This window comes from Chlorocebus sabaeus, chromosome 11 (genome assembly GCF_047675955.1).
Source record: "Chlorocebus sabaeus isolate Y175 chromosome 11, mChlSab1.0.hap1, whole genome shotgun sequence".
In the NCBI taxonomy this organism is placed as follows: domain Eukaryota; kingdom Metazoa; phylum Chordata; class Mammalia; order Primates; family Cercopithecidae; genus Chlorocebus; species Chlorocebus sabaeus.
This window is the reverse complement of record NC_132914.1, coordinates 63,077,570-63,103,861: the sequence shown is the minus strand read 5'-3', so window position 1 is coordinate 63,103,861 and position 26,292 is coordinate 63,077,570. Positions and strand designations below refer to the sequence as shown.

The window sequence follows — 26,292 nt, the reverse complement described above, 5'->3', positions numbered from 1 at the left end:
TTTTGTATTAGCTTTAATATTTGCTGTGATGATAATGAGAGAATGTGACCCCAGGTGCACAGTACATAGTACAACCAATTCGTATATCATATATAAGTGTGTGTGTATGTATATATATGTATACATGTACATGTACATTCAAATTATGGTGTTAATATAAGTAAATTCCAGCCGGGCGCGGTGGCTCAAGCCTGTAATCCCAGCACTTTGGGAGGCTGAGACGGGCGGATCACGAGGTCAGGAGATCAAGATCATCCTGGCTAACACGGTGAAACCCCGTCTCTACCAAAAAAATACAAAAAAAAACTAGCCGGGCGAGGTGGCGGGCGCCTGTAGTCCCAGCTACTCGGGAGGCTGAGGCAGGAGAATGGCGTAAACCCAGGAGGCGAAGCTTGCAGTGAGTCGAGATCCGGCCACTGCACTCCAGCCTGGGCGACAAAGCAAGACTTCGTCTCAAAAATAAATAAATAAATAAGTAAATTCCAATAGTGTGTTGTTAGGATTTGGAAAGCAGTATAATTACTTCTGTGGAAGGATTTAAATTCTAAAGAGCTCAAAATACTTGAAAACTGTCATTTAATTTAACCTCCTAACATCTGAAGCACAGAATAATAATCTACCTGGCAGGCATCAGGTTATCTCTTTAGAACTCCCCAGACTATAAATTCCCCAAAGGCAGTCCCACCTATCTTGTTAACCTTGACACCCGTAGGACCTAGCACAGGCTTGAGTCATAATAATGTCAGATGGCTTTGGCAAAATGTTTAGACAAATGGGAAAATCACAAAATCAAAGGGTCTCAGAACTGGAGCTCTAGGGTTTAAATGATCCAGCCAAGAAAGAGACAAGCAACCAAATAGGTGAACAAACAAAAGTGTCTCAGTAGCCTCTGTCTGTATCTCTGTCCTGTATGTGCTGTGCCTTCTGCACAATGTCACGTTTAAAGAGGCACTTCAGGTGCATTTTCTGAGTTAACACACTGAAACTACAGTACAATGTGATAACACGGGCTTTCCTTGGTCATATAGTTGGGGTTAGCTCTGTGGCCTCTTAACACCCAAACAGGAATCTTTCACCATCATAAGGCAAATTCCCTAAACCTGAATTGAAAGAACTACATTCCACAACCTGAGCCTAATGTAAGCATAGATTTGGTGCCATTCTTCTGAATCTGAACAGAGGCGAAAGACTTGCCAGAACAAGCTTGACCGGCAGCCATTCATCGTTTACTAACAAATGCTCAAAAGGGACTCTTATTTACTATGACATCTTGAAAAATACTTTTTAACTTTTTAACTAACTTATAAAACCACGTTTATTATAAGAATGAAAAAATAATGAATGAAAAACAAATTTCAGTGTCATGGTTGCATTCAGTGATTCCTGAGGACAGGGTTGGGGGCGAGCCTGGATGTAGATAATCTGAAAACCTGATGTTGGCTGTTACTCTCAGCCTCCTTCTCACCAAGCCTTTTACCAGAGCTGACCCCCTGTTCCTGCCCCTGCCCCCCATCTGGTGGAGGCGCTAATGAGCAGTGAAATGGCCAAAGGACAGGCAGCAGGCGGGAGTAGAGAAAACAAAGCAAAGAAGGAGACAAGAGGCTGCATCATCACAAACTCAATAATCAGTCCCTGGCTGGAGCAATAAAGGTTTTTGTGTTTTACAACCGTAAACGTTTGACAGCCATTAGTTATGGACAGAATGTTCCTGTCAGGCACTTAAACATGAGAAAAAGCATGGATAAATTAAGCAACCTGCCCAAAGGTATTCAGCCCATCAAAATACAGAGGTCCTTTTTTCAATCTGGAGTACAAGGAGTAGGCTTGATTTCATCCCATCTTTTGTCAAAAATGTTTAAATGTTTGTGTCAAGTATTGAAGAGTTTAGAATCAGGAATTCCTTGATTTTTAAAAAAATCTTAAAGGCCGTGAGTGGTGGCTGATGCCTGTAATCCCAACACTTTTGGAGGCTGAGGTGGGAGGATCACCTGAAGTCAGGAGTTTGAGACCAGCCTGCCCAACATGATGAAACCGCATCTCTACTAAAAAAAAAAAAAACAAAAATTAGCCAGGCATAGTGGCATGGGCCTATAGTCCCAGCTACTCAGGAGGCTGAGATAGGAGGATCACTTGAACCTGGGAGGCAGAAACTGCAGTGAGCCGAGATTGTGCCACTGCACTCCAGCCTGGGTGACAGAGCAAAACTTTGTCTCAAAAACAAAACAAAACAAAACAAAAACAAAAACCCTTATAAAAGCAGGCTCCACCCTTAAAAACACAACAAAAATATTCTCCTGGAATATAATCATTTTACTTGTTTACCTAGTAAAAAAAGTGGCATATTAATATACAGTATGAGAATTTCCAACCTTTTAGAAATATTTACTACCATCCATAAATACTTACAGTAAGGTGAATGTAGGTAAACGTGTATGGGAGTAGGGATAGTACACTGTGTAAGGAAAATCTTATATACATTTGTTGTCATACAAAATGGTCACTGATTCTACATCTGTCATTTTATTAGAATTAAAAATTGAGAATACTGTCTTGGCCAAGACTCTGTTGATCTGATGATAACATATGGAGAAACAAGACATTTTTATGAACTACCTCCTGTCTAAAATTTGCCACTCCACACAAGTGAGAAAAACCTCTTCTTCCTTGGTTATAGTCAATGCTATTTTGGCACAGCAGCAGAGTCACTGGAGCTTCAGACTCTGCAGTCAATGCTTTTATAATCCTAAATGGTTAGTGTCTGGTAGAGATTGGCCGTGCTAAACTGGATGAACTGGATGACCAAGTAGGGCAGATTATCAATCTCTTTTTTGGAAAGTCTTCATTTAACAGAATTATTAAGAATAGCACTTGCATATTAAAACAAATGAAAAAGACGTTAGTATTGAATCAAAACATGAATGATCAAATTCAATTCTTGCCTTTTAGACATGACTTATTCTTGTTTTTATATTTCATCTTTTAATTTTAAATAATCATTTTAGTGAATTTTGCAGTAAACTATTAAAACAAAACAAGATTAAGCTACTTTTCCCCATAGGGAAAAAATTGGAAAGTACTCTATTTTTATCATAATTGCAAAGGAGAAGCTAGTTTCAGAAAATATTACTTACCAACTTTGAATGCATTATATGCATCAGCAAATTTATATTTAATTACTAAGCATATATTTTTAAAATCCAGTTGCTTTAAAAAGAGCATCTCCTGTTTTTTAAAGCATGTGATAATGGCAAGGGTCTAAGGGAAAATGATTTCACCTTCACATATTCCATTAGCAGAGAGTTTTTGATGTTATATCAAAGTCATTTCTTCCCCACCAACTCCAGTACAAAGTTGCAATTATCTGCAATCTGCATTATTGGATATTCCTTTCTAAACACTGCAGTTATATATTTCAGTTTCTTTTCTTTTTTCTTTTTCTTTTCTTTTTCTTTTTTTTTTTTTTTTTTTTGTGAGACGGAGTCTTGCTCTGTTGCCCAGGCTGTAGTGCAGTGGCATGATCACTAAGCTCACTGAAACCTCTGCCTCCCAGGATCAAGCAATTCTCCTACCTCAGCCTCCTAAGCAGCTGGGACTACAGGCACAGGCCACCACACTCAAGAGTTTTTGTATTATTGGTAGACACGGTGTTTCACCATGTTGGCCAGGCTGGTCTCGAACTCCTGACCTCAAGTGATCTGCCCACCTCGGCCTCCCAAAGTGCTGGGATTACAGGCGTGAGCCACCACTCCCAGCCACTTTCAACAAGGAAAGTCTTAAATTACAAACAGCTAAAAGTTTTTGGGGGGTGTGTGTGTGTGTGTGTGTGTGTTTAAGTAGCAAACCTCTGGAGGGGAAAAGTAATGGACATGAAAACCTAACGCTTTAGCTTCAAAATCAGATTTCCAGGTTCTTCAATACATTAATGCTTGGGATCTTTAGAAGAAAGCCAAAGAATTCCAAAACCAAAGAATAGGTGTAGTAAATTTTATTTTGATTCAGTTCTCCCTTCTTGATCCTCAAATCATCACTTAAATTTCTAGATTTCTACAAACTAGGGAAAAAAACCCTTGTTGTCTTATCTAGAATCCTCACATGTTTGACTAATAAATAAAATTACATCACTTTCCTGTGTATCACAAGCTCTTTAATAAGAGAAAGACAACTGCTCCCCTTCAAAAGCAATGGAATGGAAATACATATTTTTTAATCGACGTACTGCACACACCCCATTACCAAATAAAGGGAATCAGCAGCCTGAGAAACCAGCTGGGGATTGCTGGGATCTTTCTAGTGACCAACTGAAGTGCAGTTTCAGCATCTGGTCCTTGGATCAACTTCTAGGTCAATCTTAGTATCTCCAGAAAGATTTTTTTTTTCTTTTAAAAACCATTAATTCATATTGGGAAATATTTTTCTTCTGTTGTTAATTTCCTTTCTTTTAAAATATTCTGAGAACAAAGCACCTAAAAGCATCACTTGTTCCCATTGATGTAGTCTTCATTATTTGGTTCTTGCTTCTTTTCCTCCAGAAGCACTAGCTGCATCACTAGCAACATCTGCATGGAGGATTTTATACATGAGGTTAACAACTTTATTACTTCATTGTATTCTTGAGCCTGAGCCCCACTCTCTACAACTTTCTCCAAATGCTTTCCATCACTAAACTAGGTATGTGACAAGCTCCTTTCCTATGCAAGAATAGAAAAATGCAAATATTAAATGCCAAATTTCAATTGGCAGGACTGGCTAATGGAATTCTATAGAAGTTCTGAGAATCAGCCATCTCTGTATGTACATCTTGAGGCAAACAGCAGAAATACTTCTTTTCAAACTGATGAACACCACATGACACCAAATCTCTACTATTAGAAGAAAGGCTTCTAAGCTGCAATGTAAAACTCCCCCTTAACAGCAAAGAGAATTAAAATGCATTTCAGTATTATTTATAAGCAGTTCTTAAACTTGATTAATATTCAGCATAAATATATTGAGGACATAATGATACTATCAAGGGTACTTGGTTAGTCTGACATGTAACTCTGTCATTCATTCTATGTGTAACTACTGGTGGCTTTAAGTAATTAAGGTTTAGCCTATAGCTAATGTCAAAATGAAAATGTACAGTGAAATTAATCATAATTTCCAACATTTATTGAGTACTTCCTGTGTGCCATGCTCTTTATTAAGCCCTCTGCATGCATTATCTCATTTAATCCTTACAACTCTATTAGAAATATAACTTTTGCAGATGAGGAAACTGGACCATTAAAGGTCATGTGATTTTCTCAAGACTCCAGTTAGCTAAGTGGCGGGCCAGAATCTGAACTCAAGCCATCTGAATCCAGAGCCTAAGCTCTTAACTCTAAAAAGCCAGAAAAAAAAGAGACCCGTTTACCTCTAGCCTCTTCTACACACACACACACCTTGAAAATCAGACCACCTCATAAATATAATAGATCTGAAATCCAGTTCAAACTAGGGGGATTAAAAAAAAAAAAAGATGAAGGGAATTAAAGTAAACAATAGACATGTTCTTAAGCAAATCTACTTAACACACTCATTAGATCACTGGATTGGTCAATGCTTCATGCCCTCTGAAAGCAAGACTGACTCAAGTTTCTCTCCTACACCTACCCATACCGATCCCAATTACATCAGATCAGAGGATTCCTCGCTAAGTATCTTTTCCCAGGCCTCTTACATGAATCTATAATATCTACTGGAACAAGTTTTAAAAGCACAAGAGCTTTAAAACAAAGCAAAATACCCCACAAGAATAAAAGGGGAACAATTTGGCTTCTAACCCATATATCTAATGAATCCAGTCGGTTCAAAAATATATCTCTAACTCAAGGAAATCGGTGAATGACACTGTTGGAAAGAATTGAACTTGCTATAAAGTATAAGCCCATTTCCTATGGAAAATGCAATAATTTATTTCTTCAGTACAAGCTTTCCAGCAAAGAATGCCATTGAACGGAATGCCTTGCTGTGACTGGCTGCATACTCTACCCAACAGAAGATATACAAGCAAAGAGGAAACATGCTGTCTAGAAAAAATATACAATTTCCTTTTATTTCCTCTTCTCAGTAGAACAACTCTTCTTTGGGGACCAAATCAGGGACTTGTAACAATTCACCGCATAATATTTTCCATTCTCACAGCCAGTAAAAATTAGAAACCAGGAGAGTAAAAGAAAATGGCCCAGCTATTCTCAGAAAGGCAAGGATTTCTGTGATGGGCGCCTCACATGCGCTTCTTACCCAGCAGGAAGATCGAATGCCTGCAATCCAGATCCCCCCCTAAATTAACAAGAACCCGTTAAGAAAAAAACATATAATTGCTCTATAGTTTACTCTGGCTTGGCTGATTAATCAACTGTTTAAGGATGTGTGGTGAAAAAGAAAACTGTAAAGAAAGGTAGATGTAAACCGGGTGACTTCGAAGTACTAGGGTGGGTTGTAATTAATTAGCTGGTCAGATGTGGAGCCATAGGAAGGTTCTGAGATGACAGGACTCTAACCTATGGAGGTGAATTGGTGACCATTATAGGACAGTCCAAAGGCAGAGGAGATGAAAGGCTGAGAGAGTTAAGAGGCCCCATTTGATGGAGGTTAGTTTGCTGGTTAACTGCCACTGTATTTGCTTACAATTTATTTTATTTCATTTTAGCCACATTAATCCCATGACTTCAAATAACTCATCTATTTTCTATTATGCTACCTATTAGAAAGATTATACACGTCTTTCTTATTAATGTTCAATGGTATGGGATGTCCTTTCAGAGTTCTGATGCTCAGAAAACAGCAGATCTCTATTGATATGTATGTCAATATCAAGTTAGTCAACAGTGTGCTCATTAGAGTATAATGAAGGCAGCAGTTTTTGACTTCTGAGACTAAGGCAAAAAAGGCCTTGCAGCTTCCTCCTCAGTTACCAGAACACTCCCAGAGGGAGCTCTGAGTGCATGTTAAGAAGGCTGATTATCCTGGGGAGGCCACGTATGGGTGATCCAGTGCACACACTCCCAGACCCACCCAGATTTCCAGTCAATCTTGATAAAGCACCAGACTTGTAAGTGAAACAGCTCCAGATTCTGGATCCCAAGTGTTAGAGTCATCCACTGATGCTTGAGTCTTCCCAGTGGAGGCCCCAGACATCATGGAGCAGAGAGAAGACTTTCTGCTCTATCTACCCTGCCTGTATCCTTGACCCAAAGAATCCATGTGTATAATAAAATCTTTTTTTATACTATGAAGTTTTAGAGTGGTTAACTAAGCAACAATTGATAACTGGAATCATATGTCCAAAAAGGAAGGTGATAAACCCACTGGTTATGGAACCCACACCTGAAATATGATATTTAGTTCTAGGTGACATCTTTCAAAAGATTAAAGAACAAACATGCTCAGAAAAGAACAACAAGAACGTTCCTTTATGGGGAAAAAATGAGAAAACTGGAGTATGTGTTACATACAAACACAGATACATACAAAGAATATGTGTTTATTTTCCTCAACTGTTTGCAGGGCTCTCATGAGTGAAAGTGAAAACAATTACTCTGTATGTTCCAGGAGGATGACCTAGAGACAGAGGACAGAAGTTACAGGGAGTCAGATGGAATAATTTTCTAATGTTCAGAGCTTTCCTAGAAGAAAGAGGCAGCCTTGAGAGGTAGCAAGTTCCCTAACTTTAAAGGTAATCAAGCACAGGTTAGATGATCACCACTTGATAAGCAGGTTTGGAGAGAACTAAGTTAATGAACAGAAGGTTGAATGAAATATCCTTACTTTAAGGTTACACTTTAACACTGAGATGTTTTTCATCTAAAGATCATCCCATTTCCTTGTGCTAAGAAATCTAATCCCAACACATGTTGAGCAGAGGAAAAATACAAGATGAATAAATTAAATGAAAGGCAATACCAAAGTATAAATAGAAAGTGATGCAGAACTCTAGAGGAGAAAGGAATGGCAAACAGGGACATATAATCCAGCATAACAGAAAAAAAAAAAAAAAAACTTTTTAAAATTTGGAGTGTGAAGAATAAACTGGGGAAGAGGAAAAAGGAAAGCCAAAGAACCCATCATATACAACATTGGGTATAAAGGATTCCCTCATCCTTCTTGAGAAACGAGTTCATTCATTTTTTAGGACTTCTCTGTCAGTGGGAAAGACAGACCAGAAGAACATGGGTAACACAGCAACCAAGGGAACAAGGTTCAAGCAATAAAATTAGCAAAGCTCTTCAGTGACGACTGAATCTCTGGCCTCAAAAGATACAGGATCTGTGTGCCTATGGGATTAAGTGCACTTGTATGGATACAGCTATCTCTAATGTTTGCATGTGGAGAATGACTACTAAGGGAAGCAAGAAAAACTCGAAATAAACCCTTGCTTCCTAACAAAGCCATGTGAAAAAGAAAACACAAACCACCTAGAAAATGAGATGTGTCCAAAAAAAAAAAAAAAAAAAAAAGCCATGGAGAAAACCAAAAAAAAAAAAAAAATAGAAAGAAAAAGAAAAACATTAAAAAGTTATCACATACACAGTGTGTATGAATTTTATCACCATTTGTAATCAACTTCCAAGGTTTCATAATACCCTTTAACTTTAGTTACTCAATCTACTGAACAAATCATCTCATTGTTACCCCATTTGAAGGAAGAGTGGAGCCTCTTTTGATGTTGATAAGAGATAGAAAAATGAGTCCACCTTCAGGAAAGAAAAGTGTTCTGCGTAAACACCTGGAGCCTAGTGGTAGGAAGTGATGATCATTTGTCTCTTGCCTTAACCCTTTCAAAGATTCATCAAACCAGAAGTTGGAAATTCATGTAATCGACGAAATAAAACTTTTCTCATTTAATACAACAGAAATTTTTCTTTCCAAAAAAAAGAAGAAAAATTATATCTTATTACTCACCCATTTCCTAGGTCTGCCTCTTGGCCGTTTTTCTCCAGTGGCTTCTGCTTTCTGCAAATGACAAAGGAAGTCATTATAGTTTTCTACCTGACATTGCTTATAAGTACTGCACCAAGGGACACATTTGAAGTAAGAATGTTCTGCTTTGCAGATGAAGTATCGGTTTTTTGGTTTTTTTTTTAGCAAACTCCATCTCCTCTAAGGTTAACCTTTTTCCACATTTTTGAGTAGATTCTTCTTCACTGCATGATGTAAAGAGGTATCTATGCAACCCCTCACCCTAAAATACTCCCCCTGTAGTGATCTCTTCTGAAATGCATGAAAATGCTTCTTAAAAAGCTATTTTGCTTTTATTTCTGTCCATATTAAAAACATTATCCCCACATTCTGTAACTACATATGTTAGTATTTTAGAAAATTAATGTTTCTTAAGATGATCAAGATTCTTTCCATGTCACAACTAAAGTTGCAAAAATTAATATTGATACATTGCTTTACAATTTACAAAGCTCTTCTACCTATATTGATAGTCAAAAGCAAGTGTAAACGTATAAAAAAGAATACACAAGCATTCTAATTCAAAATAACAAACATTTGTACACTTCTACATGTTTAATTTCATGTTCCTTGCCTGAAACAATTACCTGTCAATCAGTTCACCTAAAGCAGAGGGAAAAAAAAGCGGCAGAAATCATCAGTTTGTCCCAGTGATGAAAACTATATGTGCCTAGAAATAATGATTAATTAAAAATGTACTTTATTAACAATAATCCCACACTTAACACGAATACATTTCTATCTTGAGAGTTTGTTTCATTGCTTTACTTCACAGAAGATTTTTCTGATATCACAGTTGTTAACATGATTTATAAAACAATTATTTTTCCCTGTTTTTGTCAGCCCTAGTCCAATCTTCAGACACAACAACACACCAATACACACACATATCACATACATCTATAAAAACATGCGTTCATACTTCTTAGGATAAAGAAAACTTAGTACATATTGTTTCATGTATAAGAATCATCCATGGCTATATTAACACACAAATATAGGTAACTTGAACCAGGATACCTTGTTCCACATTTTATTTTTGTTATCTGAGTTAGCAGCCAGTGGGGGTACTTGGTAGTGATACTGACTACACTGCCAAATGAAACTTTCCTCTTTTTCTCTTCAGTCTGCCTGGTAAAAACAGATAGATTTACATGATAGTTAACAAACAGATAGATGGATAGGTAGATAGACAGACAGGTAGATAACAGATAAAATAAGCCACAACGTTTCTTACCAAATAGTATCTCCCTGATCTGTCATTACTATCTAACAGGTCCCATGAATTAACCCAGACTCTATATGATTGTAATGTTAACTCACACATATTGAGCATTTAAAATATCCCAGGCACTCGACTGTCAGTCACAGGTGTTATGTTCATCCTTACAGCAGCCTTATAAAGTGGGTATTATTATTTCTCTTATTTTGTAGAGGAACAACTAAGTCTTAGATAGGTTAGATATATAACTGTCTCAAGGTCACAAACAAAGCAGGTAAGTGGCAGACCTGGGATTTGAACCCAGTTTTGTCTAACTCTAAAAACTGTGCTCCTAGCCTCTTAACAATGCTACTACCCCTTAGTATACAAGCATTTGTTACCGTAAAAAAATACTTGAGGAAACTATAATTGTCACTGATTCAGTTAATTTCCCAGAACAAAAGGAAACCTGGTAGCCTTTAGGAATTCTATCTAACCATCAGATTTGGACACTCTGAATCATTGCTTATTACTTTTGAATGGCTCCACAAAGGAATCATATATTGTCAGAGGTTAGTGGCACTGTCTTACCTTCAGTCCCAAGTGCATGAATTCAGTGAAAGCCCAGTGTCAAGTAAATCACACACTCTTCAGAGCATTGCCTCATGGAGAGAGGGAGATGTCCTGAGAAGATCACAGACTCTACCTTGGAACGCTTAGATTCCAATTCCTGCTCTGCCATTTTAGTTTTATGACTTTGGGCAGGGCCTTGAAGACCTCAATTTGGTTTCATCTGTGAAATGGAGATGACGCCTCCTATGAGAGGTCATTCCTCCAAGTACTTAGAAGTTCCTGCCTCCCATGAGGTGCTCCATAAGTGTTCTTTCACTCCTAACTAGATGGAACTCTTAAAGGGAGTTTTTCTTTTTTCTTTTTTTTTTTTTTCCCCCACTCGGTCACCCAGGCTGGAGTGCAGTGCAGTGGCACGATCTCGACTCACTGCAAGCTCCGCCTCCCGGGTTCCCGCCATTCTCCTGCTTCAGCCTCCCGAGTAGCTGGGACTACAGGTGCCTGCCACCACGCCTGGCTAATTTTTTGTATTTTTAGCAGAGATGGGGTTTCACCATGTTAGCCAGGATGGTCTTGATCTCCTGACCTCGTGATCCCCCTGCCTCGGCCTCCCAAAAAGGGAGTTTTTCTTCAAGTTAGTTCCCTCTCTCAGAAGGCTTGGTCAATGCAAGTATTCCATCACACCCATCTGTCACCTTTAGAATAAGGCTTTTAAGGATCCCTTTTGCTACTGCATAGTGAGTTATATATGGGTATGGAGTTCTCTAGCACAGAAGCAGCATCTAACTTAATCTTTGGAAGCAACTGTAAGATTGCACACTTAACCCAGTAGTAAATTACATAAACATGGAAAATATAAATCCTTTTTAATGGAAATGGGGGTGTGAAGTGGGGGTGGGAGAAGGAGGCTATTGACCTTAGAAGCTAACAGTGCTACACCATGCTTTCTCTGCATGGTTGTTATGTTTTAGGGGCCATGGTGTGATCCGGGCGTATTTAAAGTCTATTGAAGAGAGAGTTTTTTGTTTTTTGTTTTTTCTAAAAGGATTTCACTGCATTTCAAAGTCAGAGAAAACAAATCTCTCAAAAACAGAAAAAACTCTGCAAATAAGATGACTTTTAAACAAGCATCTCATTTACAAAAAGCCTATTGAGAAATAAACTTTGCACCATTAACCAAAGGGCAAAATATCACGATTATCACTCGGACTTGTTAAAAGCAAATTCGCTCCTTGGTCGTTCAGGCCTGTGTTACATGTAAACTGAAACCCTCTTCTGAGACTACATCTAGAAGAAACACATTAGCTGTGCTGTGTGGCATCGATCTGGGAGGTTTTCATTTTTCTTTAAAACCCACATTATTTAATCATTCTAATCAAACTCCTCAAAGGCTGCAAAACAAGTTAGGGTTTTAGTTTGTAAACCAGCTCAGATCCAGAATTTTTACATATTGGAAAACACCAGCTTTAATATTGTTTTCCTGTGTTTAATGCTCTTCAGGATATTATTTTTCAAAAAAGACAAACAAAACATTCAAGAGGCTTGTTTTGTTTTAACATATGCAATACTGTAGAAGTGTATATTTGGTTTTCCTTTGCCAGAATAGAATTTGGCTTTATACTACAGACCCATGTATAACAGAGACATAACTAATTCTAACTATTTATTGCTCTCATTGAGAGAGAAAAGGGAGATATGGTCGGAATTCTCATTTGTAAGAACTGAAATTTCAGACTATTACCAGTACTATTATGTGAATATTTACAACAATCATTTCTCATTAAAAGTGTCATTTCTCCCTTGTTTGCCCTCATTAATATTTTTATGTTTTAAACTTTAGATTCAAAACTGTACACTTAATTTTATGATATATTTAGAAGCAAGTCCATGAGGATTGGGAGAAATGTTAAATGGGAAATATAACTATTTCCTTCTCTAACAAGTTCTGGTACTGCAGACTCTTCAATGTACTGCAGATTTTAAAAACTAATTAGGAAAGAAATTCATCTAGCAAATACATCTCTTGAGCTTGAAAACAGTGCTTAGCACTAGTGCCTGGTGAGCAGGAGGTGTTCACTATATACTTGTTGAAGCAGTGGAGGGAGGGAGGGAGGCAAAGAGAGAGGAAGGGAGTAAGTGAGGGAGGGAGGGAAGGAAGGAGGAAGAGGTGAGGAAGGGAGGGCAAGAGGAAAGGAAGGAAAAAAGAAAGGAAGGAAAAGTGATTATATTATATGTGTATCTTATTTCCCTCTTCTCATCCGAATTCTAGAGTTCAGTAAAACTTTAGAAATAATTTCATCTAGCCCTCTCATTTAGCAAAGCAGAAAACTTCTGGATGCACTACAATTCCCAAAGACATAGCCTCATGATATATTTGGGAGCTAGAAGTCTTGTGGGTATCAGTACCAGAAGGCACACATTTCCAATCTCTTTATAACCTTTGGAGTGGCCCTTCAAAGGTTTCCCAAAGCGTAATTTCCAACCTGCATTTCAGGTCACTGGAGATAACAGAAATCTACCTTTTAACAAGTGTTTTACAGAACATTCAGGAGCACATGGTAGTGGAAAGAGTATCAGCTTTAGAATTAAAGTGATTTCAAACCCACGTGCTACCATGTACCAGAGTTGAGTATCAGATATGTCCTGGTTTACATCTTTGAATCACAGTTTTCTCATTTGTGGAATGAAGACCACAATGCTTAAATCAGAGGATTAAAGGAGCTAATATACATATAAAGTGCCTGACAAAAGCTATGGTATTTAGCAGTTAGGCAAATGTAATTTCTTCTCCCTCCCCTTACTTTAAAATGCTACCCACAAATATAATACTTACCAATTCTGTAAGTTTCCAAAGTGACTTTCCAAGCATTACGTGACTTAAGTAGGGCAGGGCAACTGTTAACTCCCCTGTTTTACAAATGGGAGATTAAGCATCCTGCGCATGTTCACAGGTAGTAGAACTGAGACCCAATCGGATTTCAAGGCAGTAAAGTGTCTGTTCTTTGGAGAGCTATTCTCATATAAAACAAAACTGCCATGGGAAAATTTAAAAAATAAAAGATAACCTTCTAGGGTGAAAATCAAATTAGTTAAAAGTAATGTATTTCCAGGTTTCCTATAAACACAGGACAAGAGCAGAGGTTGGAAACTAAGAATAATTCAATTCTGACTTCAGGGTCAGATTTAGATGGCTATTAATTTTTTGCTATTACAAGTTATCTTATCATATTTTTTAGGTACTATGATATAGCCAGAACTTCCCCACTGCAAATCCATCAGTGCATCTGTACCAAAAAAAAACTAGAAAAATATTTGGGTGTGATGGTGCCCTGTTTTGTTTGCATGTATCTTGATTTACATGAAGCCCACTATTCAAAGCCTAGAAAACACATTTTATTTCCTTCAGTTGCTATTTTTAAAAACATAAACAGTATAAATCAATGTACACTGATATCAAAATCAACTATACAAATCAATCCCACTAAGCACTGAGGAAATTTTCATTTTGCCTTTTTGATAATCCAGTTCTGTGAGTTTCCTAATTTTACAAGCAACACTTTTAGCCTTGAAGAGACATTACAATTTGCTATCATAATATATTTACCAATAGGAAATATAAGTAACTTACATCATCCGTTGTAGTTCCTGCTTATTACCCAAGTTAGCCCTTACTGTCAACTCTGGTGTCCTTATTTTGCACATGCTTATCTTCATGTATACAAACACTAAATTAAAACCAAAGCCAAATGACAGGCAAAGTTATCATTTTCAAAGTTTAAGATTCTCCTCCTCCAAATCTTCTCTCTACTTCTTTGTAATGAGAAAAATCAATAGCAATGATACAAGAGACCATTGCTATTGATCATAGGAGTTACCTTCTGAGCAAACATTATCCTAGACAAAAGATAATGCCTGCACTACTCTTCCCTAATTTAAATAGACTATGCCATTCAAAATTGCTCAGCATATTAAAACAATATGAGATAATGCAATGCCCTAACAGATAGTCAGTTCTCATTTCCCCTTTTCTCCTGGTTGGCAGAACAAAGATTCCTAACTAAAACCTTCAGAATCTAGGACAGTGAAATTAAATTCAGTTTCTACTTTGTGCCTTCTGCTCTGGAAACTGCAGAAAGTTAACAAGACAAGACAGTTTTGAATGATTTAACTGACATAAAATGCTCTTCATCCATCTATTCTCGAGAAAGAACTGAAATGCAATAGAATACCAATCTGGTATATTCTATCTCCTTAGCAAAATGATCTGTTGAGAACTTGAGATAAAAATGAGCCAGGAATGTAGGTCAGCCAGAGAAGTGAGGAGCCTTCAAGTTCAGAAGAGTTCAGAAGGATGAGAGCTTCCAGAGAAGTAGAACTATGGGTCCCTTGAAATAAAATTACTTCGTAAGATAATTCAAATGTATTTCAATCTCCCATATTTGGATCATAATCTGTGATGATTCAAAGCATTGCCAGATAGAACGTGCTGGTGCATTAAGTAAGGCTTTGTCTTCCCTGGCAAAGTGAAAGAAAAAAATGAGTCAATTGTTTAGGTAAGTCAGCCTGAAATATCAAGATAATGGAATAACAGTTGGGCTTTACTTAATTTCACCTGCTGAATTCATTTGTATCCTCAGATAGGGCCCTGAATCTGCCTGAATTCATTTGTATCCTCAGATAGGGCCCTGAATCCCCCAATAAAACTTACCTGCCCATTGAAATACAGAGGAATTAAACTAAATCACAGTAGTTTAATTTAGAAACCATAGGCCAGAATTATATGATAACTGCCCATGTTACCTTTCCTTAACTCACCTATAATAATGCCTTGTGTTTCTCCTTTCAACTAGGCCTACTATATTCTGAAGAAAATTCTGTCCTCATTCAGCATTTATGCTGAATGATTTATCTGAATGGTGACTAAAACCTATCTTCTCTCTTCTTAAAATACCTGTGATTGGTGTTGGTAAGGATTATGAAAGGCAAACCACATTTCTAGGAATGCAAATGATTAGAAGAAGCATGAAGTAGTCTTTACAGTATCTAATTAATTCAGGCCTTCTTTTTATAGCAAATTGAACATAGAGACTAAACATTTACTCTGAACATGTTATTTTAACTATAGCTGCTATATCTAGATATTTTCATTCTGCACTTTGCTCCCTAGATCTACCCATTACACCTAAAGTCATAAGGGTGGTAAAGCAAATATATGACATGATGAAGTAGGGTTATCTCACACCTGAGATCTTTTTTTTTTAAATTTTCATTTACCTTCCAATAAAATTTAATTCAACCTCAGAAAAAAAACTTCCTAAAATATGTGAATGAGAATTGGCTTAAAACTTAAGGATGAATTTGACTTGAGACCTTCAACACTGAAGAATTAGTGACAACCCCTCCAGTATTCTGTCATGATTAAAAAAGTACAACAAAACCCTAAACTAAAGGAGATTATAACTTCTTTCTCTCTAACCATTTGGGAACTGTAAAAATGCAAAGAGTTCCATCCAGCACAACCTAGGAAAGGAAAGCAAAGCAAACCAAAACAAAAAAGGAGGTTAAGACATAACTGGTCTTAGGTGTATCTCAGACTAAAAATAAAAGGGTAAAGATATGCTCACACAGACATATACACACATGGACAAATTAATTATTCAGGAAAACTTTAACTTCTGATTTCTTTTCTTTTATTCAGGTAACTATATGAAACCGATTCAGGGACAAATTTTGAGCACTCAGATTGGAGTTCTGAGGAATGACTAGAATCATCACACAATGGTCATGCATAGTAGTTCGTTTTAATGGAATGTTAAGTAGATTGAAGAATAATTCTCTTCCAAAAGTTCCAAGCATAGCAAATTGTGTTTTTATAAATGTCTTTGTTTTACATATTATATAAATCAATTTTCTACTGAATATTAATTAAAGTGATGGCTGATTCAGTAGTCATTCACTTGGTCTTGCAACGTTCTGCATGCATTGTCCAGTTTCACACTGTTAATTTTCTAATAAACAGCTTTGTTTTCAAATGTCCCAAGGCCAGTTACTGAATCCAAATATAAACTTTGTAAGTCAAGAAACTCCAAGCAGCAAGACATTTTAAGCATATAACCATCAGGATTTCAGTGTGCACTGCAACTCCTCTAATTTTAGGCTTCTCTCTTCTCATATACTTACCAGTCTTTGCAATGTATGTTGCACTGTGATGGGTCTCAGTTTACAGGAAAACACCCACTTTGTTACTCATAGAAGACTTCTCATATCTACTCTGGTCAGTCTCACAGGGTGTGTTTATCTTACATGTTATGAACAATATAATTTTTTCTAAAAAGATTTGCATTTCAAAATCCTGATGAACATATATGTTTTGTTAGAACACAATATATGCTTAATAAACAAATATGTTTGAAAATCATGTTTATATAGAATAGTAACATACTCAACAAATTCTGATTTGAAAGTGAAAATACCTTAAGTTTACACATGCCATGAACGATTCATCAATGTCATTCATTATTTTGCAAGGTATTCTCTTCTCCAGATGAAGTGTAATTTATAAAACTGAAGAAAAATAAGTCAGGTTATGGGCAAATGTATTTATTCATTTTTATTACAAGAGGGATTTTTATAACAGCATTGTTGGAAATAATTGTGTCTGAAAGAATGAAAGATTCTGGAGAAGGAATCTTTAGAAAAAAGAAAGCCTACTTCTGTTTTGGAAATTGGAATAATGTATGCATACATATGAAGAATTTTCAGAAAGATGAGTGGCTTAGGGGGCTCATTTACAAACGCCTGTCACTAGAGTCACTAAAAATAAATCAACCCTTACTTAGGAATAGATCAACTTTAAAAATTTTGCTTTAGGTGGTAAACTAGGCACTAGTTTCAGCTTCCCTTTTCTCAATACAAATTTTGTTAGTCAGTGGTAAGCTTTTTAAAATGAAGAGGAGGCGATGGGAGCATTTCTATCTATTCATCCAAAAAACATGGAATATAGTAAAATATGGGAGACAATTCATTCTCCTTTTTAGTATTAAATTTCAAATTACTTATTTATGGTGAAATTTAAAGATTTCTTCCTAGGAGATACTACCATGCTGCATTTTTCAGAGGAACTACACCATAGCTTAAATGCGTGTTAGCTATCTAACAAGTATTTATTTGTGCATCTCCTTAGAATAAAAGTAAATTAGGTAAACTCCACACTTATGCAACATAGAAAAACTCCTTGGTAAAATCAGTCCTTTTTAGTTCATTTATAAACGAGGTAAAATAAAACAAATATAAAGTATTCATATTAAAAATACCGGAGTACATATTGCCATTTTTAAATAACAAGGTTACTTAGAGCTATTTTAAAGTTTATTGATTAAATAAGAAACACAATCAAATCTAAACTCTAAGAAGCAATTAAATTTAAATATATTAAAAATATGCTCCTCAACTCTGTTCACAACTGTTAAAACAGACAAGAACTCATAGTTACTTCCTAAATAACTTTATATGTACCATTAGTTGCTATGGCAGTTTACAACACTGAAAACTAGCACATATATTACAGTTAGTACCCACAGTCACAAAGAAAACCACACAAAACATTAATCCCCAAACGATGAGCATATAGTCCTTTCTAACAAATACTGTACATGTATTTAAACCCGTTGAAAAGGTATATCCAAATTTAGTTCTGATTTTTGAAACTTTGTTCTCAATTACTATACAAACCTACAAATAAAATGTGGAAACTTTTTTTTCCAATTTATTTTATAAAGTCAAAAAAGCGACTGGTACTTCTCTATACATGCATGAACCCTGACATAGTTCCTCTTTGCAATCTTAAATATAGCCAGCCTGAAGTTATCTTAAACTGCAACTTTAAATTTATTAAGAAAAACACTGAATGTTACACTTAACTGGGTTCTGTTTTGCCCAAAAAGAGATATTAAATGAGCCAAATATTTGTTTTAAAAAGTCTCATTGTCCAATTCAGACATTTCTATGTCACTTGATGAAAAGGCTTTTTGAGATTATGATATACTATACTGCAGGTTTATTGTAAAACAAGCAGTATACTTTATTATCACAATTAAAGCTGTAAAATTCATGAAATTTTTCCATTATCCCACAACTAGATTTACTTCTAATTATCATCTATTTGGCAAAGTACTTTAATAGGGGGATTTGGTTTGCAGTAGCCATGTAATAAGCACAAAGTAAATCAGTCTCTATCATTTTTCAGAAGAAATTGCAAAAACTTTACCACCAGGCAAAATCTATAGTTTTGATTTGTTTTTAACTACTTACAACTAGTGCAAATATTAGTTGTGTCATTTTCCACCTTCCCCTCCCCCCTGCCTTCCTTCCTCACTTCTACCCGTTTTAAGGTTCAAATTATTTGGTGGCTGTTTGTTTAAAAACAACACTGTTAAGTATCTTCATAAACTTTTTATGCTGAGCATCTGCTTAGAAAAAAGGCTAACTCGCATCTAATTAATGTTAAATGTAAGAATTGAGTCTGTGTTACCCAGTTGGGACAAATTCCTAGGTGCGGAGTTAGAATAGGAAAATTACAGGGAGGCTCCTGTAGTCATTGATGAAGTTAGGAGAGCTTGACTCGAGAAATCTCACCTTTTGAGCTGCTTTAGAGGGACTCTTGTTTTTGCTGCCTTTAGGTCTTCCCCTGGGTCTCTTAGGAGAGGGCTCACCGGTTGGTTCCTAATTGTGAGGGGGAAAAAAAAAATGCTGTTGTGGCAAGAATGTCTGAAAGAAATTGACCCTGACTCTTTAGCTATATTTTCTGCATGTGCTGCTCAAAAGAGCTGTTGGAACACTTTCAGTTCAAGCATAAATGGATGATGATGGTACAGAGTTTACAGAAAGGGGAAATAACTATACTTTTAATCCAAGGGTTCAAAGAGGAAACCCTATTTTGTATATGAAAACTAGATTCTACTTCAAACCTAAAATGGTAACAGAGACTGAAGAGGCATGTTCTAGAAAGAAAGTCATATACTTTTAAGGTGTAAAGTTTACAGGGCTATGCATTTGGCGACTCAGGAATAATAAGCATTTTAAAGGAACATCACTCTCCATTTCAAACAATAGAAATATGAAGCTAACATCATAGATATTTCAACAATCTTCCATATTGAAAAGGTGGCTTTTAATCATCTTTGTATACCTGCCTTCTAGGTGGATTATGATTCAACTGACACATTCTGAGTGAAATACTGGAGGAATTATTCAAGTTCTTCAGTTCAAAATAACTCCATTCCCCCTAAAATTTCCAAATAATTATAGTAAATCTATTGTGGGAGGTTTTGCTTGAATTATCTAGTTAATTGCTTCAATTCTCCACTTCCTTTTGGAGATGCAGGCATGGTCTCCAGTCTACATTTAAATATCTTTTGATAAAAATAAACATATTTTCTTCAAAACTTTCTTTTAAGAAAACTCTTATGGGGGTGGAGTGGAGAAAACTAAAAGGGGGTAAAAGCGAGGAGGAATGGAGTGTCTGGGAATGAGAAATGGAAGCAATCACTAGGTTTAGCAAAACTTTAAATGGCTCCTATGCCAAGTAGTAAATACTCAAGTGGTTAAGAGAATGCGATGATTAATATTCCAGATCCCAAATATTTATCCAGTGAATCATCTATTCACATTTCATTCAGATTCGGTGATTAAGTGAGACTAATTAACTTAAAACCCATGAACGTCCTCAATGAAAATTCGCATCCCATTTAGATAATTCGGGGAAGGTTCCCTGCAAGCTTCTGTGGGACCACTAGCGCCAGTGGGCACATCGAGAGCAAACACATCGGAGACACATTTTTCTTTCTTTGTGAACTCTGCCTTAACTCAAAGGTAAAGTATCCAATCACCTCCAGACCCCATTGTAATTTCTTTTGGATTTTTTTTTTTGGAGGGGGGTGCAATTAGTCAGTTGGAGCTGGGTGTCGGGTGGGAAACAAGTGGGGGAGGGCAGAGACTTCCTGGGAGGTGTAAAACAGGATTCAAATGCGATGTAAAGTGTCGCTTGGGCAGAGCGGGAAAACTCAGGGGCCTCTAGATAGGCTTGTTTCCTTTGATGATTTTGAAAAGGTAAACTCTCAATTTTTCTAAAATTCTCTGGCAAGCAAACATTGTTCAATTTCCCCACCTTGCTCTCAGGCAACTTTGGGACTCTAGGATTATTTTCTAATCGGCGTGTTTGCCATGAAGGAAGCGATTTAAGACTAAGGAGCGAGCAAGTTTTAAAGCCCGAGAAAGTGGAGTTTAATGTTCTCAATAGACTTATCCCGCTCCGACCCTGCCCGCCGCGGCTTGGAAATTACAGCGAACAAAACCCCCAGCCCTGCGCGCTAGGCGCAGCTCTGCAAGCGCCGGCTGCACGCTTAATTGGTTGCATCCGCAGACAAAACCCTCCACTCTGCTGGGTCCCGGGCGCCCCTCGATCGTCCCCTACTCAACCCCAGGCCACTGGCTTTGGAGAAGAGCATTTAATGGCTGCAACTCTGAGGCGCGGGATCCAGAGGCAAAAGGGGGACCCGGCGCCTGACGAGGAAGCGACCCTGGCTACCCTGCACTCTCTCGGACACTCCTTTCAACGCGCCCTTGGCTGGGCGAGTTAACCCCGTCCCGCGGGGAGCCAGGCTCCCCGTAGCCCCTGCCCCGGGCTCCCTCCGGCGGCCGCCGCACATTTAAAGAGCCCGAAGAGGACCAGGCGGCCGGCTCTCCATGCGTTCTTTGTCGGGAGGGCGCGAGTCTTGGGCCACCGAGAGCTTGGAGGAGGGCGCCAAGGGGGCGGCTGCGGCGCGCCAGCCCCCGACCCGCGAGCAGCCTCGGGAGGCGGGAGAAACAGCCTCCGGCCCCCAGGACTCTAACCCCTTCAGCCCAGATCGGCCGGAGCGCCCGGGTCCCCGGCACCTCCTTCCTCCCCGGCAGTTGCAAAAGCAGCTCGGAAAGCGCCTGCGAGCCCGGGTTTGTCGGATCCCGGTCGCTTCCAGTCACCCGGCGACACCGCGCCACTCGGGGCGGTGCACAATAGCGAAAGTCCGAGGACGCGCTTCGCCCGACCCCACCTCCAGCCTTCCCCGGGCCGCCCGCCGCAGCTCCCCACCTCCCCGCCCAGAGGGTTGCTGGCGCCCCGGGGCCGCTCGGCACACTCGTGGGGTCTGCGCCGCTCCCCCCAGCCGGCGGGCGGGCAGCGTGCGACGGCCGCGGCGACTGGGCTCCCGCGCTCCGGCCGCCCCGCGCGTGTCTGGGCCCCTGCAGTGGGGACGGGGTGGGCTGGTGCCCCCACCGCGCCAGCGTACTGACTTGCTGCTGCTTCCTGGGGCGGCCGCGTCCTCTCTTCTGAGGCGCCGGGGCGGCAGGTTGTCCCTGGGCTGAAGTGGACGGCTGCCCCGCGCCCTCACCGCGTGCGCTCATCCTGCCTCCCGCCGCCGCTACCGCCGCTGCAGCCGCTTCGCCTCGACTGCCCCGGAGCTGCCCAGCACCTTTCGGGAGATGAGGTGATAGAGCTGGGGACGCCGGCGGGGCGAGCGCTAGCTGGCGGGCTGCAAGGGCTGCTGTTGCTTAGGCTGCCGCCGCTGCCACCATCAACACCGGACGTCCAGCGGCTGCCAAAAAGAGAAGAGGGGAGGAGGAGGAGGAGAGGAGGAGGCGCTGCCGGTGGCGGCGGCGGCGGCGGCGGCGGTGGGTGGGTGCCGGAGGTGGAGGTGGCGGTGGAGGTGGAGGTAGCGAGAGGAGGAGGGAAGCGAGGGAGAAGGAAGAGAGGTTTTGAGGTCGCAGAGGCTCCTCTCGCGGGTTGGGATCAGGAGTTGCGGGCACCGGGAGCACTTCGGAAACGGCTTGGAAAGGGAAGAGACTTGGAGTGAATTGTGTCCCTTGAAATGTTAGGCAGGGAAAGAATTCCTCCTCCTCTTCCCCCCACCCCGCTCGAGAGAGAGAGAGAGAGAGAGAGAGAGAGAGAGAGAGAGAGAGAGAGAGAGAGAAGTGAGAGAGAGAGAAAGATTGAGATTGAAAGTGCCTTGGGCAGTCGGAAAGCAAAGGAGGATGGGGAGATTCCGCCGGGATAGGGTCGGGCACGGAGCAGAAGCAGAGGACAGAGCAGTGGGTGGCACCGCGCCTCCTCGGGTGGCGGGAGCAGGCGGCGGCGGCACCGGAGAGTCGGAGGGGGACGGGCTGCTCGCTCCTGAGTCTTGCACCAAGCGCGCGCTGCCCGGGCTGGAAGTTTTCTGAATTCCTGCCCCAAGATTCAAGTGGGATGAGTGTGTGTGAGTGTGTGTGAGTGTGAGTGTGTGTGGTGTGTGTGCGTGCGCGCGCTTGCGCTTGGGGAGGGGGTGGTGGAAGGGGGGGAGTGCCCACCTCTAATCGTGGGCGGATAAAGGGGAGGGGGTTGCGCAGGAAGAAAAGTATGAGGAGGAGGGAGGCCAGGCGGACCGCCGAGCCAAGGCGCCTGGCTGCTAGCCAGAGGCAGCGTTCGAAATACAACTGCCTCGGCGGCGGCGGCGCCCGGGTGCCACCCGGAGCCCCGCTCACGTGCTCCCGCCCGTCGGCGGGGTTAAAGGGACAGGCCGGGGATCCCGGACTGGCTCGCCGTGGGCCTAGCCCCACCCGCCTCTCGAGGTCACCCCTGGGCGGTTGTCCTGGGAAGGCGCGGGAACGTGACTGTCCCCGAGCCACGTTTCGGGGCTGGCCTTTACCTGCACCTCTACGGTCCCGAGCCAACACTTTGCAGGAAGCGTCTAGGCTGCACCCCAGGCAGCGCTCCGGTTCACTGTGAGCGGGAAGGGACTGCAGAGGAGTGGGAGAGGGGCTCTGACAGCCCTACTCCGCCGCAGAATGCCCTCACCACAGAGACTGCGGGCGGGCGAGCGCGCACATACACGGAGACATGCATGCAGATACACACGAACACGCGTGTAAGCACATGCACACTTGCACGCAGATACACGTGGACACGGGGCACTCATGCGCTCGTAAACACACGCATTTACGCACACACACATACACACAGGCACGCAGATAGACATGCACATTCGCAGACACGTGCAAGCAATGTGCACACACAGAGCGCGCCAGCTTCTTCATTGAACTTTATTCTCCAGGAAAGACTAGAGGCAATCGAAGTTCCCTCCCCATCCCCCTCCCCGGGGATCCGACATTCGCAGAGTAAAGGGCACCTTGTAGATTCCTAACACCACAATTGCACTCACTGCCCAACTCTCCCTTCAGTTTACCTCGATTTAACCTTCTGCCTGAGAACTCTTTCTGCCAAGTCCTAATTTTATAGCCTGAGCTGTTTCTGAATTATGTGAACACCATAATGGCCACAGTCCGTTTTTAAAAGGTGGAGTACATTTTTAAATGTACCTCTTTTCATCCTTGAATAACACAAAACTCTGAAAAAATTAGGTTCAGATTTTCACACATCACACCCAAAATTATTTTGGACTAATTCCAAAATAAAAACTTTCACCTGGGGAAGAATTTATTTTTTTCAAAGATACAGACCACCGTGGAATAAAAACGCCTACTCTGCAGCCCTAAGCAGGAGTTAGGCACCGCCAGGTTCCCCTGTGCATGTGGAGGAGGCGCGTGTAAATGTCTGCTTTGGCGCGGCAGCGCTGATTGGTCCGCGTTGCCATTTTAAATCCATTTCCAGCTGCCCATTGCAGAGCTGGGACACTTTGCTGCACGTCGAGTGCTCTGCAGGAATCCAGGGTTTCTCCTGGGTCTGGGAACGCTTAGCTGTGATGGAGGGAGAGAGCCTCCATCCCTCCGGATGGAGCCCAGCAGCTGACTGGGAAGGGAGGGGTCTAACAGGAACCAAAGGTTTTCTGTCAGGGCTTGGCTCAAAGATGGTATCTTCATCAAAGGAATTGAATTTTCACCTAAAGATTACAGTGACATTTCCTAACTGCCAAGCGTTCACATTTAAAAACTATAATCACATATTTGCACTGTGGTGTGCACATTTTACATACACGTACAAAATAGATTTCTGGATTTGTGTTTGTTTGCTTACTTTTTGCCAGGAGGAGAGAGAAATTCTGAGGGTGAATGCAGGGGAGCCACTGAGGAGTTCAGCCGGCCAGTTTTGTGCTGTATACCTCATTATATCATAGGAATTTTTTTTTTTTTTTTGTAATGTGTACAGAGGTCAGCAAGGAGGGGATTCCAAAATTTTGTTTTTGCATTAATCTTTGAATATAAGAGAAGCACAGAAAAACTGGGGGTGGGGGAATATACAGCCACTTGTTTTCAGGCTGCTATCATTTTGCTCTTAGACTATTTGACCCCTTTTGAATTTATAACAAGGGTATAAAACAAATATTGTATCAAGTTCTGTTTAAATCAATTTTGTATATTTTCATTCTTTGGAAGCTGTATTTAATTTTTCAGAATTCTGTATATTTTCTGTAGGCAAAACATTAAAATTTGTTCTAATCTTTGAAATTATTGAGACTTTTATTATACAAAATGGTGTTCTTATATATTTTAAAAATAATGCTAAAAGGTTAGATTTTATTTTTAAAGAAAAAGGAATTTTTTTACATTTACATCTGAGGGTTTTTCCCCCAGTTTAAACTTCTCAACCATTTACTTTTATATCACACCATATTTTACCCATATATTCAAGGCTCAATTCTTCTTTCTAATTTGAAAACTTTCCAGGTAGTTTCTGTCCATATTCAACTGTCTTTTCTTCTTCTGTACCCACTATAGAATTGAGCAATTAGCACCTTGGTTGTATATGTTAACAAGGTTTTTAATTATCTGTGATACATGATGTAGATTAGTGTTTAGATCAGGTCAGCCCATTAGTGGGTGGTAAAATTAATTTAGCAAACCCATAACATCATTTAAAAAATAGGTAGACTAAGATCGAGAATATCACATGTACAATTTCTGCCTTAGATATATAGTACATATGTATGAAAACTGTTAAGATGGGTTGTATTTTCATCGTTAACGTCTCAGAATTTGGGATGTATCTTAGAATTCAAGGTGTCTTAGTACTATGTTATCACATACTAGGTAGTGTCTTTTCTATTTTGGTAGTATACATGCTGCTATGGTTTGGCTGTGTCTCCACCCAAAACTCATCTTGAATTGTAGTTCCCATAGTCCCTACCTATGGTGGGAAGGACCCAGTGGGAGGTCATTGAGTCATGGGGTTGATTCTCCCATGCTGTTATCGTGATAGTAAGTGTTCACAAGATCTGATGGTTTTTTTAATGGGCTCCTCACTTTGCCCAGCTGTCATATTTCTCCTTCCTACTTCTTTGTGAAGAAGGTGTCTTGCTTCATCTTTGCCTTCTGCCATGATTGTAAGTTTCCTGAGGCCTTCCCAGCCATGCAGAACTATTAAACCTCTTTCCTTTCTAAATTACCCAATCTCGGGTATTTCTTCATAGCAGTGTGAGAATGGACTAATACACATGCTTATATGTAAATTTTATGTATATTCCCAGAAGACAGGTAGCATTTCAAGTACCTCGGTTTTTTGTTTGTTTGTTTTTGTT

At 40.0% G+C, this 26,292-nt stretch overlaps 1 protein-coding gene across 4 annotated transcripts in view; it reads right to left on the bottom strand.

Moving 5' to 3' along the window:
* HMGA2 (high mobility group AT-hook 2) overlaps window positions 1–23,024 on the bottom strand; it is a 141,498-nt gene extending 118,474 nt beyond the window's left edge. For 3 of the 4 annotated variants that reach the window (XM_008003920.3, XM_037996842.2, XM_037996841.2), the window contains exons 1-3: window positions 22,079–23,024; window positions 19,388–19,474; window positions 8,926–8,976 (exon numbers count right to left, since the gene is read on the bottom strand). In XM_008003920.3, the coding sequence (XP_008002111.1) occupies window positions 8,926–8,976; window positions 19,388–19,474; window positions 22,079–22,189 (249 nt within the window). In that variant the 5' untranslated portion in view covers window positions 22,190–23,024. Of the gene's footprint in view, window positions 1–7,513; window positions 7,585–8,925; window positions 8,977–19,387; window positions 19,475–22,078 lie in introns of those variants that run through there. The other variant, XM_037996839.2, reaches the window with a different exon arrangement.
* Between the last annotated feature and the right edge of the window lie 3,268 nt (window positions 23,025–26,292).